Here is a 15,845-nt window from a genome sequence, read left to right as displayed (position 1 = left end):
GAAGTTATTTATTGTGTAAATACTTCACTTCATTGCTTAGGAGAAACTAATAGGGTCTACCTTCTCGACATGTGTGATCTGTAAGTACTTTTGAGTATTTGTTGAAAAAATAATAATGACCAGGGAAAGGATTTATATGTAAATACATATTTACTTATAAAGCTAATATAATTTATATTTTGCATTATCTTTATGTTTCACAATGTGTAGGGTTGAAAAATCCTACTTTTATTTTCCATATTTTTCCATATTTTAGAGTTTAGTACATATTTTCGTTAATTTCCATATATTTTCCATATTTCATATAAAACAGTCCATATTATATTAGGTTTAACAATAAAACAAAACAAAATTCCATTAACTTTTAAAAATACATTTCAACAATAGAGATTTAAACACATGTTCAGTAATCCCTTTAACATCAGAGTTATTTGAAAATTAGCAGTCCTATCAACAATGGGAAAGTAAGTTACAAAACTGTATTAATTTAATTTAAAATTTTTAACAGACTTCAGTTGTGCAGCTCAACAGTTAAATGCCAGTCAGAGTACACATAGGTTCAGTTTTGTAAATCATACTATAAAGACGGTAAATATGCCAAAAGTACGTCATTCAGTCAATTTAAAATCAAAACTAACAAGTTACATTTCAGAATTTAAAGAAGATGGTTTATCAACTGACAATAAAATATTATTTTGTAATTTGTGTCAGTGTGCAGTATCATCTACACAAAAGTTCCTGGTGCAACAACACATTACAACTAGTAAACATCAGGCCAACAAACAACTAAATTCCAAGCAGAGACAATTGTTTTTAACACAACCAACAACATCGAATGTAAGATCTGAGTTTAACATCGACCTGTGCCGTTCTCTCATCTCTGCTGATATTCCTCTCTACAAACTAAAGAATAAGGTCTTCAGGGAATTCCTTGAAAAATATACTCAACATACAATCCCGGATGAGTCAACACTTAGGAAGACGTATGCTCCATCCATCTACGATGAGACAATACAGAAGATAAGAGATGAAATTAAAGATAGTTCAATTTGGGTTTCCATTGATGAGACTCCCGACAAAGAAGGTAGACTTGTTGGTAATGTAGTTATCGGTTTGTTAAGTGAACAATATTCTGAACGAATTCTTTTACATTGTGATGTTCTAGAAAAGTGCAATAACAAAACTATAGTTAAACTGTTCAACGAAGCTATGGGTATCCTGTGGCCAAAGGGTATTATGTACGATAATGTGTTATTCTTTATTAGCGATGCTGCCCCTTATATGGTCAAAGCTGGACAAGCATTATCTGTTGTATATCCTAAATTGACTCATTTTACTTGTGTGGCGCATGCATTTCATCGTGTGGCAGAAGTGGTCAGAGACAATTTCCCTAAAGTAGATTTGTTGATTTCATCAGTGAAAAAAGTATTTCTCAAAGCTCCCAGTAGAGTTAACGTGTTGAAAGAAATGTACCCTGAAATTCCATTGCCACCAAAGCCAATTTTAACTAGATGGGGTACATGGCTAGAAGCAGTTGAATATTATGCCGAACATATAGACTCTATTAACAATGTTCTCCTTGCATTGGACTCTGAAGATGCAGTCTCAATTGATACTGCGAAAACAGTTACCTGTGACATAAGTGTGAAGAATGACTTAGCTCACATTCAGCATACATTTTCATGCATCATAAAAACGCTCAAAAGTCTCCAAAATAGGCACCTTTCACTATCTGAAAGTTTTGAAATTATAAATAGTACTGTGGAACAACTGAATCGTGGTAGAGGTAAAGTTGCAGATGCAGTAAGAGCTAAGGTGGACACTGTACTTTCAAAAAACCCTGGATATGAAGAACTACAAAAGGTTGTTGCTGTGATGAGTGGTGAATCAACAGTGAAGATTAACTTGGACTTATCCCCAGCAGACATTGTGAAATTGAATTATGTACCAGTTACTTCTTGTGACGTCGAACGCTCTTTTAGTCAGTATAAATCTATCCTCAGAGACAATAGAAGAAGATTCACTTTTCAGCACTTGAAAGAAATGTTTGTAACCTATTGTTATGGTAACAGACAATAAAAATTGTGTTTTGTTGAAACTACATTGGAAGATAAGGTACGTCCATTATATTTTTTGTTTAGTTTGATTAAAATGTACCAATATTTAACGTACATAGTCATTTTTTTATAATTTTAAGTCCATATTTAATTCCATATTTTGGTAAAAATCCACATTTAATTCCATATTTTGGTAAAAATAACTACATATATATTTACATATTTCATATATTTTTAGTCCATATAAATCCGTTCCCTGAGACAATATTGATTGAAATAGAGTATATTGATTGTGTGATTGTGAAAATGTAGTCCTTACTCTCCAGTCGTGATTATATAATGAGTTTTCTTAGAGCGATTTTTGAGATGCACGCAACACGAAAAAACAAATTGATTAAATTAAGACATTGAGAGCCATCGTAATTTTTGGGGTCAATCATTTAAGGGAATATGTGTGATTTTTAAAACTTCCACAATTTTCGGCCAAAATTTATTAAATTTAAACTATATAAACAGATCTATAATAATATCATCTGTACAAAATTTGGTGCAATTAGATCTAATAGTTTTGAAATTATATTTTTAAGTATATTTTATATTGACGTTACTGAAAAAGCTCCTTGCCTCAAAGTTTTCAAAAAGTTTAGTTCATATTTGCTCAAAATCTTGAAAATAGTTATTGGAATAAAAGTGAATTAGCTTTTTGAGCTTAGTAATAGTATAAGTTAAAGTGCAGTCGAAGATAAACTATTATTTCTAAATTAAAGAAACACGTAGTGTAATAAAAGTAAATATACAGAAACAAGCAACAATTAATAAATCATCAACAATACATTTAAAATAAAGAAATAAAAGGAATCTAGACACAATCCACTGACCCAAATGTAAATTAATTTACTTTCGATGCCAATTCCGAAATCAGTTTATTTCTCTCTTCTCCTGAATAATGCCTATATAATGACTATGTAACCAATTGTATTCTATTAGAATTTGAGTCTGGCTGGGCGGAAGAGAAGGCCTACTGGCCTTAGCTCTGCCAGATTAAATAATTTTTTTTTTCATGTTGCGACTCATAATACCGTTTTATGTTGCTTTTTTTGCAAATGATATTTTTTACACAACAAACACTGGACTTCATCACCATGTTCGAAGCATAAATATTGTATCTTCCACTCTTCCTTGAAAGCTTTAAGCGCTTCCGTTCTGTCATGATGCGCTGTGTTCTAACATCTGTACATCCTTTAGCAGTGTTTACAGGTAAAAGAGCTCCGCGCAGCGGGTATGAAAGAGCTCTCGCTCGACATTATTAGTCACCATCGCAAGACTGTTGTAGACGGGCGAGTTTCAGTGACCAAACGGAACACCAATGCCTTCAAATTCAGTTCTTTTACCGTGTGAATTGCGCGGTAGAATTTAGAATTTCTAATGACCAATAAATGGGCCACTTTTTTTTGCCGCGAAGCTTACATCCTATAATGTGAAGTGATCTACAGTATGATTCTTTATTGTTTTATGCTGTAGTTATTGTTATTTTGAATGGTTTCATTAATTTGTCCAGTCTATTTTGTATTATCAAAAAAGAGGTCCATCAACATCTGCATATACTTCAGACTCGAATTTCTATAAAATTTGGAATGCCACATTCCTTAGACAACATCACTAATAGAGTAAGGAACAGATCAGCCCTAATCAAGTGCTTGAGTAGAGTAAGAAGGGGAAACCCATAAGAGACTGAAACGAACATATACTGTATTCATCAAACCAACACTCCAAATCGTTCATTCATTCCTAGTGTTTGGGACTTCAACGGTTGGCACCTTGCCAAGTTTGATACCTCAGGGTTGGTAATCCTCCATTAGGAGGGCGTCTACAAACATGATGATGGTGTACTGTTGCGGCTAGAACATCAAGGACAATAAAGCACATTATTCTACAGTCCACGTGTGTTTTATTCATCAATACGACCTTCGCAGGACTTTACATTTGGTCTTCGCGAACCGGATAAGTATTAGTGACATTGGAAACACAGGTAACAGTGCAAAAATCAGTGAAATGTAAAAGTGAATTTTGTGATCAAAATCCAATATGGCTAAGGATGAATGCTGAGAATTGTACAAGGAAAGGCAGTTCTGTGAGAGTCATCTAGCGGCCTGACAGTCAACTCCTAACACCAGGCTACCAAAGCTACAATCCAGTATTTCCACCTAGCGGCCTTGCACTGAACTTCAAGGGCTTGCAATCCAGTACAATCAAGGCGTCCAGGTCAACAGAAGGTCGTTGACCAAGGACACAACTGAGGCCAGTATTTCTAACAATCAGGTTGGCAGTGAGATTCAAACTATGTCATCAACAAGGTAGGAAAATAAATTACAACATGAGTGATTCAAAGATACTTATACATCAGAGAGGTTTGGCTAAGGCTAGTTTAACCAGACTTGAAACATTTCTTGGAAGGGTTCATGAAGTAACAGAACCGGGTTTGATCAAGGTAAAATGTGAGAGACTAGAAAGCATACAAATGAAATATGAAGAAAGTCAAGTTCAATTAGAAATGATAGCAGATGAAGATCATTCAGAGGACAGGATAGAATTTGAAGAGCAGTTTGATAGAGTAAAATCAAGATTTTTAACAATAATGGAAAGCAGTAATAATGTTGCACAAGAGAGTAATCAACCCATTGTTGAAAGGAAAATAAAGGTGCCGATTATTAGTCTGCCTAGTTTCAATGGAGACTATAGCACTTGGCTCAACTTTAGGGATACGTTTAGCAGTCTAATAGTAAAAAATAGTGATTTAGCAGAAACTCAAAAAATGCATTATTTATTATCTGCACTAAAGGGAGAACCACACAAACTAGTAGAAAATCTAACAATATGTTATGCAAATTGTAGAATTGCTTGGGACATGGTTTATCAGAGATACAACAATGAAAAACTTATTGCGTCGAAACATGAGACAGCACTCTTGTCACTTCCAACAATCAGCAAGGAATCACACGGAGATTTACGGTCATTAGTGAGCCAAGTAAAGAGCAATATGAATGCGTTAGAAGCACTATCTTTAGAGGTTCCATTACATGAAGTACTATTGTTACAATTGATACTGGAGGAAATAGACACTCAGAGTAGGCGCGAATGGGAATTAAGCTGCGCAGATCGAAACATGTCAACACTCAAGGAGTTATTGGATTTTCTTGAACATAAATCTCAGGCATTAGAAACAATAAAGGGGTACGACTTCGATACCTGAAAACAGAGTAAAGTTAAATAGAGGAAAGCAAGCGAGTGAAGCATTGATAATGACACAACCTAGATGTTATTATTGTAACCAGTCACATTCTCTGTACAATTGTCAAGCTTTTTCATGTAGCAGTATGCAGGAGAAGAAGAACTGCGTTCTCAAGCACAGACTCTGTTGGAACTGTTTGCGAAGCCAACATTTAGTGAAAGATTGTCGAGCCGGGACCTGTAAACGGTGTGGAGCGAAGCACCATACACTCCTACATCCAATCCAGACAGCAGAGACACAAGAAAGGGATTCCGTGACTACACAACAGACATGTCACAGCACCAACAATGAAGTAAGGTCACATGTATTGTTGTCGACAGCCATCGTAATGGTAAAAGATGCACAAGGAGATTTACAGCAATGTAAATGTGTTCTTGATAGTGGTTCACAATGCAATTTTGTGACTGAAGAATTAGCACAGAGATTGAGATTAAGAAAGTCAGTGGAAAGAATTCCTATACAAGGAATAAATGGAAACCATTGAAAATTACACATTGCGTGTATACTCAGTTATCATCAACAGATGGAAAGTTCACAGCTGATACAAAGTTCTCAGTGATTTCTAAGATCACGGGGAAGATGCCTGCAGTCTACATAAAATACAAGAAGGAAGATATCCCATCTGGAATGAAACTAGCGGATCCTACTTTCGACAAACCAGGGAAGATTGATCTACTGATAGGAGCTGAACTATTCTTCCGAATATTGCGACAAGAAGCAAGAGTGGGCGTAAACGATTCGCTATCCATGCACAACACAAAACTAGGGTGGATATTATCTGGTAGGATTCAAGCAACGACAGCAGAGGTTATTTCGACTACAGCAGTAACATCACTTCTCACTTGTAACAGGGACAACTTAGAACAACAACTACAGCGTTTCTGGGAATTAGAAGATATTCCAGAAAGAACAAGAACAGTAGAAGAAGAAGATTGTGGAAAACATTTTGTAGCAACGGCAACAAGAGATCGAACTGTAAGATTTGGTTCGACTTCCTCGACGTCCAAATCATCAGCAGTTAGGAGAATCTTTTCAAGAGGCATATAATAGATTCCAACAGATGGAGCGATGTTTCCAAGGGCAACCGCTACTTCAAGAAGAATACTGTAAATTCATGACAGACCATGAGCAGTTAGGACACATGAGAGAAATAGATACGAGGAAAGAGGAAGAACACAAGGCAAGTTGTTACCTTCCACATCATGCAGTTTTCAAGAACTCGGGAGAAGAACGAGATACAAGGGTGTTTGACGCATCAAGTAAGACAACGGAGGTCACATCATCAGCACCATTTCAAGCTACTCAATGCTTACAAATGCCGGCTGAAGAAGTATCACGAAGATATCCATTAGCTTCAAGAGCTCTGCAACGAGATTTCTACATGAATGATCTTCTCAGTGGTTGCAGTGAGCTGCAAACAGCCCTCACAACAATGCCAGAACAACGAACTCTACTAAGCAGTGCAAGAGGCAACATAGAGCAAGAGGATATTACACTCAGATTCTCTTCACTACACAGACTACAACGGGTACTCTCGTATTGTCTCAGATTTGTTCACAATTGTAGAAGAGGAGTAAAGAAGAGAACTGGTACATTGACAAAAGAAGAATTGCGGTACGCATTGGTGTCATGTATCAAACAAGCACAGCTTCAAGAATACTCGACGGAAATCAAGGATTTAAATACTCTTTCCACAGTGTCAATGAAGAGTAAACTGAAGGATCTGAATCCATTCTTGGATTCTGTAAACATTCTCAGGGTGGGTGGAAGACTGAATAATTCTTCTAAGTCTTATGAACAGAAGCATCAAGTTATTCTTCCACCAAGGCAAAACATAACAAAGCTGATAGTAGAAGCAGAACATTTAAGACTACTACATGCGGGTTTACAGCTTTTAACAGCATCTCTAAGGCAAAGATATTGGATTGTAAACATTCGACGTGTGGTAAGACCCATTATTCATAAATGTCTACCATGCTTCAAACAGAGGGCCAGCACATCCAAACAACTTATGGGACAGCTACCTATTCCAGGGTTGACAGCTTCTCGACCGTTCATAAATTCTGGAGTGGATTATGCCGGACCTTATTTTATAAAACATGGTTCAACAAGAAGCAAGGTCAAGGTTAAATGCTATATCGCATTGTTCGTATGCCTTAGTACGAAGGCAATACATTTGGAGCTCGTCAGAGACTTGACGACAGAAGCATTTCTCGCCGCCTTACGACGATTCACAGCTAGACAAGGGAAATTTGCAAACATATACAGTGACAACGGTACCAACTTCGTAGGAGCCAAGAACGAACTACGAGAGTTGCATCAATTATTGAAGTCTAGAGAAAGGAGCAAGGCGTTGGAAGAGTTTGCTACTAAGGAAGAAGTCAACTGGCACTTCATTCCACCCAACTCTCCACATTTCGGGGGACTCTGGGAGGCCAGAGTCAAATCCATGAAACATCACCTAAGACGTGTCATCGGAGCCAACTGCTTGACATACGACGAGTTGCACACTTTAATATGTCAAGTTGAAGCAGTTCTCAATTCAAGACCCATCACGTCCATATCAAATGATCCTGATGATCCTTCTTATCTTAGTCCAGGTCATTTTCTTATAGGTACTCCTTTAATATCCTATCCTGAATCAGACTTATTCTCGTCACCAATCAATGACCTGTCTCGTTGGGAACACATCCAGAGGATGCATCAAGACTTCTGGAGGAGATGGTCATGTGACTATCTAAATGACTTGCAGCAGCGATCCAAGTGGTGTACGAAGGAAGGCAACATCCAACCAGGTGCAGTAGTGTTGCTGAAAGAAGACAACCTTCCACCTATGCAGTGGAAGCTAGCAGTGATTCAAGAAGTGATCCCAGGAAGGGATGGACTGATTAGGGTAGCAGTCATTCGAACTAAAGATGGAACATTCAAACGGCATATTAGTAAATTATATTTGTTGCCAAATGTTAATTCATATTAATTTTGCAATGTTTTGAAGGGCCATGAGACTTTCAGTGATTTTCAGTAACAAATTATGTAACTATTTTGTGTTAAATGTTATACATTTAAGGTGGGCGGTATGTTTGGGACATCAAAGGTTGGCACTTCGCCAAGTTTGGTATCTCAGGGTTGGTAATCCTCCATTAGGAGGGCGTCTACAAACGTGATAATGGTGTACTGTTGCGGCTAGAACATCAAGGACAATAAAGCACATTATTCTACAGTCCATGTGTGTTTTATTCAACAATAAGAGCTACCAAGACTTTACACCTAGTGTTCTGCTCAAGGGCAGATCTGTCTTTGTAAACCCAGTACTCTCCAGTCTTTTCTATTTCCCGCCTTACTCGTACTCTCCGCATACTACCCATGTGTCCTAATATCATTTATCATGTGAAGCTTGACGTCAGTTTCCATTCCGGCAAACTTGGGCACATGTGGCAGTGTGTACCTTCCCTTCCATTTCCAGCTGATACAGTGGCTAATGCAGGGTTCATTCCATGGAATGTGTGTACCAAGTGCTTCCATACAAACACGCTCTGGCTTTCTCAGTGCTGCAGTCGTAGATCTCTGGGCGATGCAGGGCTGAACCAGCTGGTCACTAAGTTCAAGCAGGAACAGGCGCGTATGATGATTTTGCTTCATTTTTTACTCAGGAATCTTGAGAGCATTCACACCACTGCATAGTGGGCCAGACTGAGTCAAAAATGGGACAAAATTGAAAAAAATTAATTTTTTTTTACAATACTTTTGACAGTGTATACTCATTGTAGGGATCCTGGTGAGCACTAAACTCATGATGCACCATCGATAACATGTTTTAACAACTGTGGCTACAGCCTTGAAAGAGAGCTGTTGTAACCAGGTGATAGCGCACCAGTCAGTCCTGGGCCGTGCGCTTGAGACAGTGGTGTGTGTTACGTGGTCATATTCGTGAATAAAGAAATAACAATGGCTGAGAATGTTAGAACAAAGGGTAGGTTTTATTAGGAATACATGTAATTTTGAATAGATTTAAATAGAGTGCAAATATTTGCGATAACTTGGAGGGATGCAATTTAAGCTAATATGTTTTAGTTTTCAATATTTAAAAAGGGTTATAAAGTGCGTGTCACTCGATGTTACGAAAACTTTTGTGTCGATGGTTTAAACAGACCCTATAGATTGCAGAAAAGACTTATTCAGCTGCAGCTACTTGCACTTTTCTGTTTAATGTGCGAAAATTCAAATACCTACGTACAGTACCGCTGTTTTTTACAGTGTGAAATCATGGATGCCCTACTACAAAATAATAATGATAAGACAGCTGTTCATGAGTTTATTAATTCATAATTGGGATTACCTGAAAATTGTCCAAGATTTTTCTTCAGAACTAAAGAAAAAATTTAGTTCATTCTGCAGTAATTTTAATAAAAGATAGCAAAATTGCTGCGGAATGAAACATAAGTAGGAAGAAAAATATGGCAGTTTGTTGGAATAAGAATTTAAGCTGCCCCCATGTAATAAATTTAATGTTGAACATGTGACTGGATGTTCATAGTTGTATAGTCATTCTGGTCATCCAAGAAAATTGTTCTCTGAATCATCTAGAAGACCAAGAGGAGGAAAACTGATCATCTTAGACAAGCTGCTGATCCTGCTACGCTTGCTCTTGCTACTCAGATAAGTCTGAAGGCTTCTGGCAAAGAGAAGCAGCTAAACTAATGGAAAATGCTCTAAGTACAGCAACCAGCACAGTAAAAATTCTAACTGAATATAACTAGCATAGTAGTTTCTGCAAAATATAGTGGTGATGACGGTTTAACCCTGACAATGGATGCGAAATTATCTAAGTACCAGTACACTTTATTGAGACTACAAGCAAAACGTAGAAATATATATATATGTATATCGTACAATGAAGTTTGAGAAGCAAATTTACTTTACTATCCATGTGATATTACTGTGACAAAAATAAGTACAGAAGTGAAGTTACAGAGTCTATTAGATCATACAGCCAGACGAATTTATGAAAAGGAGAAAGGGAGAAATTCAGAGTCGGTTTCGAAATGAGATGGGACTTCTTGTGGTCAAACCTAAACCAGGAGAGAGTGGAACCTCAAACGACGGAAATACTGCTATAAGATTCTTATCAAATTCCGAATTAACAGCATAACCGGGATAGACAAACAATTATACGTTTTGCAGTTGTCATTCGCGTAATTTCTATTGGAAGAGACATTAAAGTTGATTCTTTCAATCAATATGCACTAGAAAATGCAAAATTGTTTATTCAGAAGTAACTTATCTCTGATTTTACCTCCCAGTTAGCATACACAAAATTCTCATCCATGGGTCTCAGATTATTAACTCAGCTCTGCTTCCAATTGGACATTTATCACATAATAAATATATTAAAATATATCGAGAGCCCCACGCAAGGAAAAGTTCTCGTAAAAACACAATGACAGATTTAGTCAACAAACTTCTCATATCTTCCGATCCTCTCATTTCAAGTATCAGAAAGTCATAGAAAGAGCACAAAACTCCCTTGTGGAAGGAAGCATTACAGCTACTGAATGGCTGTAGTGAGGAAGAAGAAGAAAAATGTAATGATGAGGAGTCAGATATTGAATAAAACAACTGTGTTATGTTTTAAAAGTGCTTTTAACTTAAAGAAAAAGTGAAAACTATTGAATAACTATTGATTTTTGCATCCATGAAAACAATAGAGACATAAAATAATTTTGTCCCATTTTGAGTCGATACTGGCCCAATGTGCACTGACGTCATTTATGTTGCAGGACAGTCGCACACACCACCTCAGAAGTTGTGTACACTCTAGCCATCTTGTACACAGTATCCACAGTTGATATTGTTATAGTCGAGTATTATCTGCGACTTGATTTTGTTCTCCTCCTTTGAACAAGACTTGTCATGAAGCTAAGATGACAATAATACAGTACAGTCTTTTTTTTTTCTTCTTTGATTACAGAATATCAGTCAAAACACCACGACACCAAAAAGACACGAAAAAACTTGTCTTCGTCTCACTATTGTGAACAGTTGGGAATGTCAAGAATTTCTTTTGTCAATGTGCGCAAGGTTTTGAGCTAAAAGTTCGTTTTTCAAATTACATCTTGCGAAGAAAGTGTTTTTGTTAGCCTTTGTTGTACCCTAGCGAGCTAATAGAGCATCTTTGACGGTTCTCATTGCTAGGTTCTTGTCTCTTTCCTGGAGACTGGGTATACTTGCATGTTATGAGGATGATATGTATTTGTATCTACACACAACCAGACTCTTATAGCAAATTTCCTGTATTTTACTAAATACATTGAAAGAACAACATCCACGTAGAAGTAAAAGCTCTTCGTCAACTTTAATACATTCAGTAGTATGGTATGCATGTCCTAAATTTCCTACAGACATCTCAAATGCTTCTCTGAATTTAGTCACTGAGTGTTTTAATGTCGTTGAGTACAACTGTACGTATCTTTAGAGCAAAGAAAAAAAATTTCGTAGGGCTATATTCTTTTACAATTGTAAATTAAATTATTGCAGAGCTTTGAAAATATTACTACTGGTTTAACGTCCGCAAAACAACAAATTCCAAGCTAGAGATAATACAAATATTCCTTGACTATTACACTTTCATTACGTCATAATACTTTTGACCACTAAAACGGTACGAAACGACGTGTTTCAGCCAATCATGTCTGATTTTCGCTACAATCTTATCACTTCCCTAGCATTCGTTTCTTAGTTTGCCTACATCAAAACCTCTCGTAAAATTACTGTTGTTAATTCTTACAACGAACTGGACTCAGAATTGTTCCACTGCCAAATTTTAAAGTGACTAACTTAACAGATTACAAATAATTTGTATGTTACAATAATAAGGGATAGAAAATGTTATAGCACATTTGCAATACCAAATTTCAAAACATTCGCAGAAAATAACATGCTTGTTGCGTAAAATAGAAAAGCAAAAGCAGGTGACTTTGGGCAGAGATGTTTGTTAGAAATAAGTGCTACCAAAGAGTTGACAAATGTTGTGTAATCCTTATGAAAGTTGTTGTACAGGTGAAGTCCAAATTGTTGAGAATGTTGATACTCATCAGTTAGTTACAATAATGAATCTGTAATGGTAATGTATCACCTGCTGAAATGGATTTGTTTTGATTTGAATACTCAGTATTTGAATGTATATTTGTAGTGACTATTTAACAGTTTGTTACTATATTTATTTCAGGATTGCAGCTACCAATGAGAGGAATGTGTCATCAGATTTCGACAGTCTTGCACTTGAAGAGAACGAGACCGAGTATTCATGTGCCTCAGGGAAACCTGTGCGGTCACGTGACGATGCAATGCAATTGGAATTTGAGTTGCCTAAATTATGTTTCTCGACTTCGGCAAAGCTTAAGAAAAAACCTTTCACATGTGATATTTGTCGTAAGTGTTTTTCAAACACAAGTGACTTACAAACTCATGATCGTCTGCACACAGACGAAAAGACTTTCAAATGTGATGTTTGTAGTAAGTGTTTCTCACGTTCTCGTAACCTAAAAAGTCATGAACGACTGCACACAGGTGAAAAACCTTTCAAATGTGATGTTTGTAGTAAGTGTTTCTCTCAGTCATCTAGCCTAAAAACTCACGAACGACTGCACACAGGTGAAAAACCTTTCAAATGTGATGTTTGTAGTAAGTGTTTTTCTCAGTCATCTAGCCTAAAAAGTCACGAACGACTTCACACAGGTGAAAAACCTTTCAAATGTGATGTTTGTGGTATGTGTTTTACTCAGTCACAAATACTAAAAAGTCATGAACGACTGCACACAGGTGAAAAACCTTTCAAATGTGATGTTTGTAGTAAGTGTTTCTCTCAGTCATCTATCCTAAAAACTCATGAACGACTGCACACAGGTGAAAAACCTTTCAAATGTGATGTTTGTAGTAAGTGTTTCTCTCAGTCATCTATCCTAAAAACTCATGAACGACTGCACACAGGTGAAAAACCTTTCAAATGTGATGTTTGTAGTAAGTGTTTTTCTCATTCTTCTAGCCTAAAAAGTCATGAACGACTGCACACAGGTGAAAAACTTTCACACAGGTGAGAAACCTTTCAAATGTGATGTTTGTAGTGTTTCTATCATTCTCCTAGCCTAAAAAGTCATGAACGACTGAACATAGGTGAGAAACCTTTCAAATGTGATGTTTGTTGTGAGAGTGTGAACAACGGTCCTCTGATGCCTACTCCAAAAACACTTCGTAAGTTTGACTACATTGTAGACCAGGGATGAGACGATATTAGCTCCCAATCATGGTAGAAGAACTCGACCTTGATCACGAGCGCATAGCGCATGCACTAGATAGCGTCGTAACGTAGACAACAGGGATGTACGTTCAGATGCAGCGAATAAAGGCAGCAATTATTTCAATAACTTGCGTTACTAATTTTCTGGCTATATAATAGGACTAATTATTCAATTAATGTCCAAGTACATATATAAACAAATCGCAATGGAAAGGGATTTTAAGAACAAAAAGAGAAACAGGAAAAGTTAATTGTTTCTAAACCATTTTCTTGTTAAAAAATGATATATTACGTAAATACTTCACTTCATTGGTTAGGAGAAACTAATAGGGTCTACCTGATCGACGCGTGTGATCTCTAAGTACTTTTGAGTATTTAAAAAAAAAATGATAATGGCAATATTCATTGATTGTGTGATGTAGAAATATAGTCCTTGCTCTCCAGTCGTGATTATGTAATGAGTTTTCTTAGAGTGATTTGTGAGATGCACGCAACACGAAAGAACAAATTAATTAAATTAAGATATTGAGAGCCATCGTAAATTTTGGGGTCAATCATTTAAGGAGATATGTATGATTTTTAAAACTTCCACAATTTTCGGCGAAAATTTATGAAATTTAAACTAATAAACATCTATAATAATATCATCTGTACAAAATTTGGTGCAATTAGATCTAATAGTTTTGAAATTATATTTTTAAGTATATTGTAAATTTTATACTGAACAAGAATGCAATTTTATTATCTCAACAACAGGTTTTGCTCTCCACACAATAACACAGTATTCGTTAGTGTATTCCACAGACGACAATGACAATTAACTTGGACTATTACGACAAACAATGAACTGTTAATCTTAGCTAACATTCACAAAGCACTATTTACAACACAGAACTGTCAGTTCTCAGTTCACAGCTCGTTTGTCTTGGCTAGTTCTTCTAGCTCAGTCACTCACGATCACAATCTCGAACCCCAGACCTTCAGAGAGATCCGCTGAAGTTCGAACTCAGGTCCCCCAACTGCGGTCCACTGCACTCGAACTCCGGGCTTCAGGCTCCACAGTTACGGACACAACTCAAGTCGCGCTCTGGGGCCTGTTTCTCAAAAATACTAGTTTAGTAGTTGACCAGTTACTAGTTACCAGAGTATATTTCACCAGCTCTAGTAGATTCTCAAACTATTTTACCAGTCTAGTAACTTGTGACAATTTTTCACTAGTCACATGATCTCTTTCACTAGTCAGCTGATTGAGTTCATTTATTTATAGTCATTGGTAGGTATTGTTATTTGAGGTTAGAAGCACAGTCTACTATATACAGTCACGAAGCTTGAGTTTTGAGGATACTAGAAACAATAGACTGTGACGGTACTATTTTGCATTGCCTGTAATGAGGCGATATTAGCGATCCTAGTGGTGAGCAACTATCTAATGTTTGCATATTTACTACGTATTGAGCTTCGCGACTGTATATAGTAGACTGTGTTAGAAGGCTAAGCTGTTTGTGTTTTGGTGTTTATTTCTCTTTTCGGTTGAAATTCCATCAATTGAAAGCAAATTAACTATACTCACTGTGATTAATGAATCAAAGGATATACATTATTTGGTTGCCTTTCAAGCATATTAACAAAAAATTATAAAGTAAACGAATGGACAAAAAATTTTGTAATGTGTGCGGCTATGGAACTAATACCTCAGAACAAAGATTATGCATACGTTAGGGACACTTACTGGCCCAACATTAAAGGCTGGTTCACAATAAACTGGGAACAGAAACGACATTGAGAATGAGAACGGAAATATTGTTAAAATAAATGTATTTAAATGTGAGCATTTAAATACATTTATTTTAATATTATTTCCGTTCTCGTTCTCGCTGTCATTTCCGTTCCCGGTTTATTGTGAACTAGTCTTAGGAAAGCAACTCTGATAAGTACCAAGTCAAGTTCACAGTATCATAATATGAAAATATTATGTAACTAATGGGCCTACTGCCGACATGAGTGCCTCTTATGACTTGATGAAAAATTCGCTAATATTTTATTAGTTTAACATTTGATCTATTCATAAATTAGTGTCATTTTATATTTAATTAGTAGGCTAAAGTTGACAATATCAGAAGAACTGGCAGTGGAGGAGGAAAACCAGCAAAAATTACTGCAGTTGATGAATTGGTATTAGATTATTAGGAAAAAATTCTGAAAGTGT

General features: G+C 36.4%; 1 protein-coding gene across 1 annotated transcript in view; it reads left to right on the top strand.

The window, feature by feature from the left end:
• Positions 1–15,845, top strand: part of LOC138693378 (zinc finger protein 721-like) — a 92,126-nt gene that overhangs the window by 69,379 nt on the left and 6,902 nt on the right. The window contains exon 10 of the mRNA XM_069817300.1: positions 12,572–13,435. Within this exon, the coding sequence (XP_069673401.1) occupies positions 12,572–13,435 (864 nt within the window). The remainder of the gene's footprint in view (positions 1–12,571; positions 13,436–15,845) is intronic.

The sequence above is a fragment of the Periplaneta americana genome, chromosome 17 (genome assembly GCF_040183065.1).
Source record: "Periplaneta americana isolate PAMFEO1 chromosome 17, P.americana_PAMFEO1_priV1, whole genome shotgun sequence".
Lineage (NCBI taxonomy): Eukaryota > Metazoa > Arthropoda > Insecta > Blattodea > Blattidae > Periplaneta > Periplaneta americana.
This window is presented reverse-complemented; position numbering and strand designations above follow the sequence as displayed.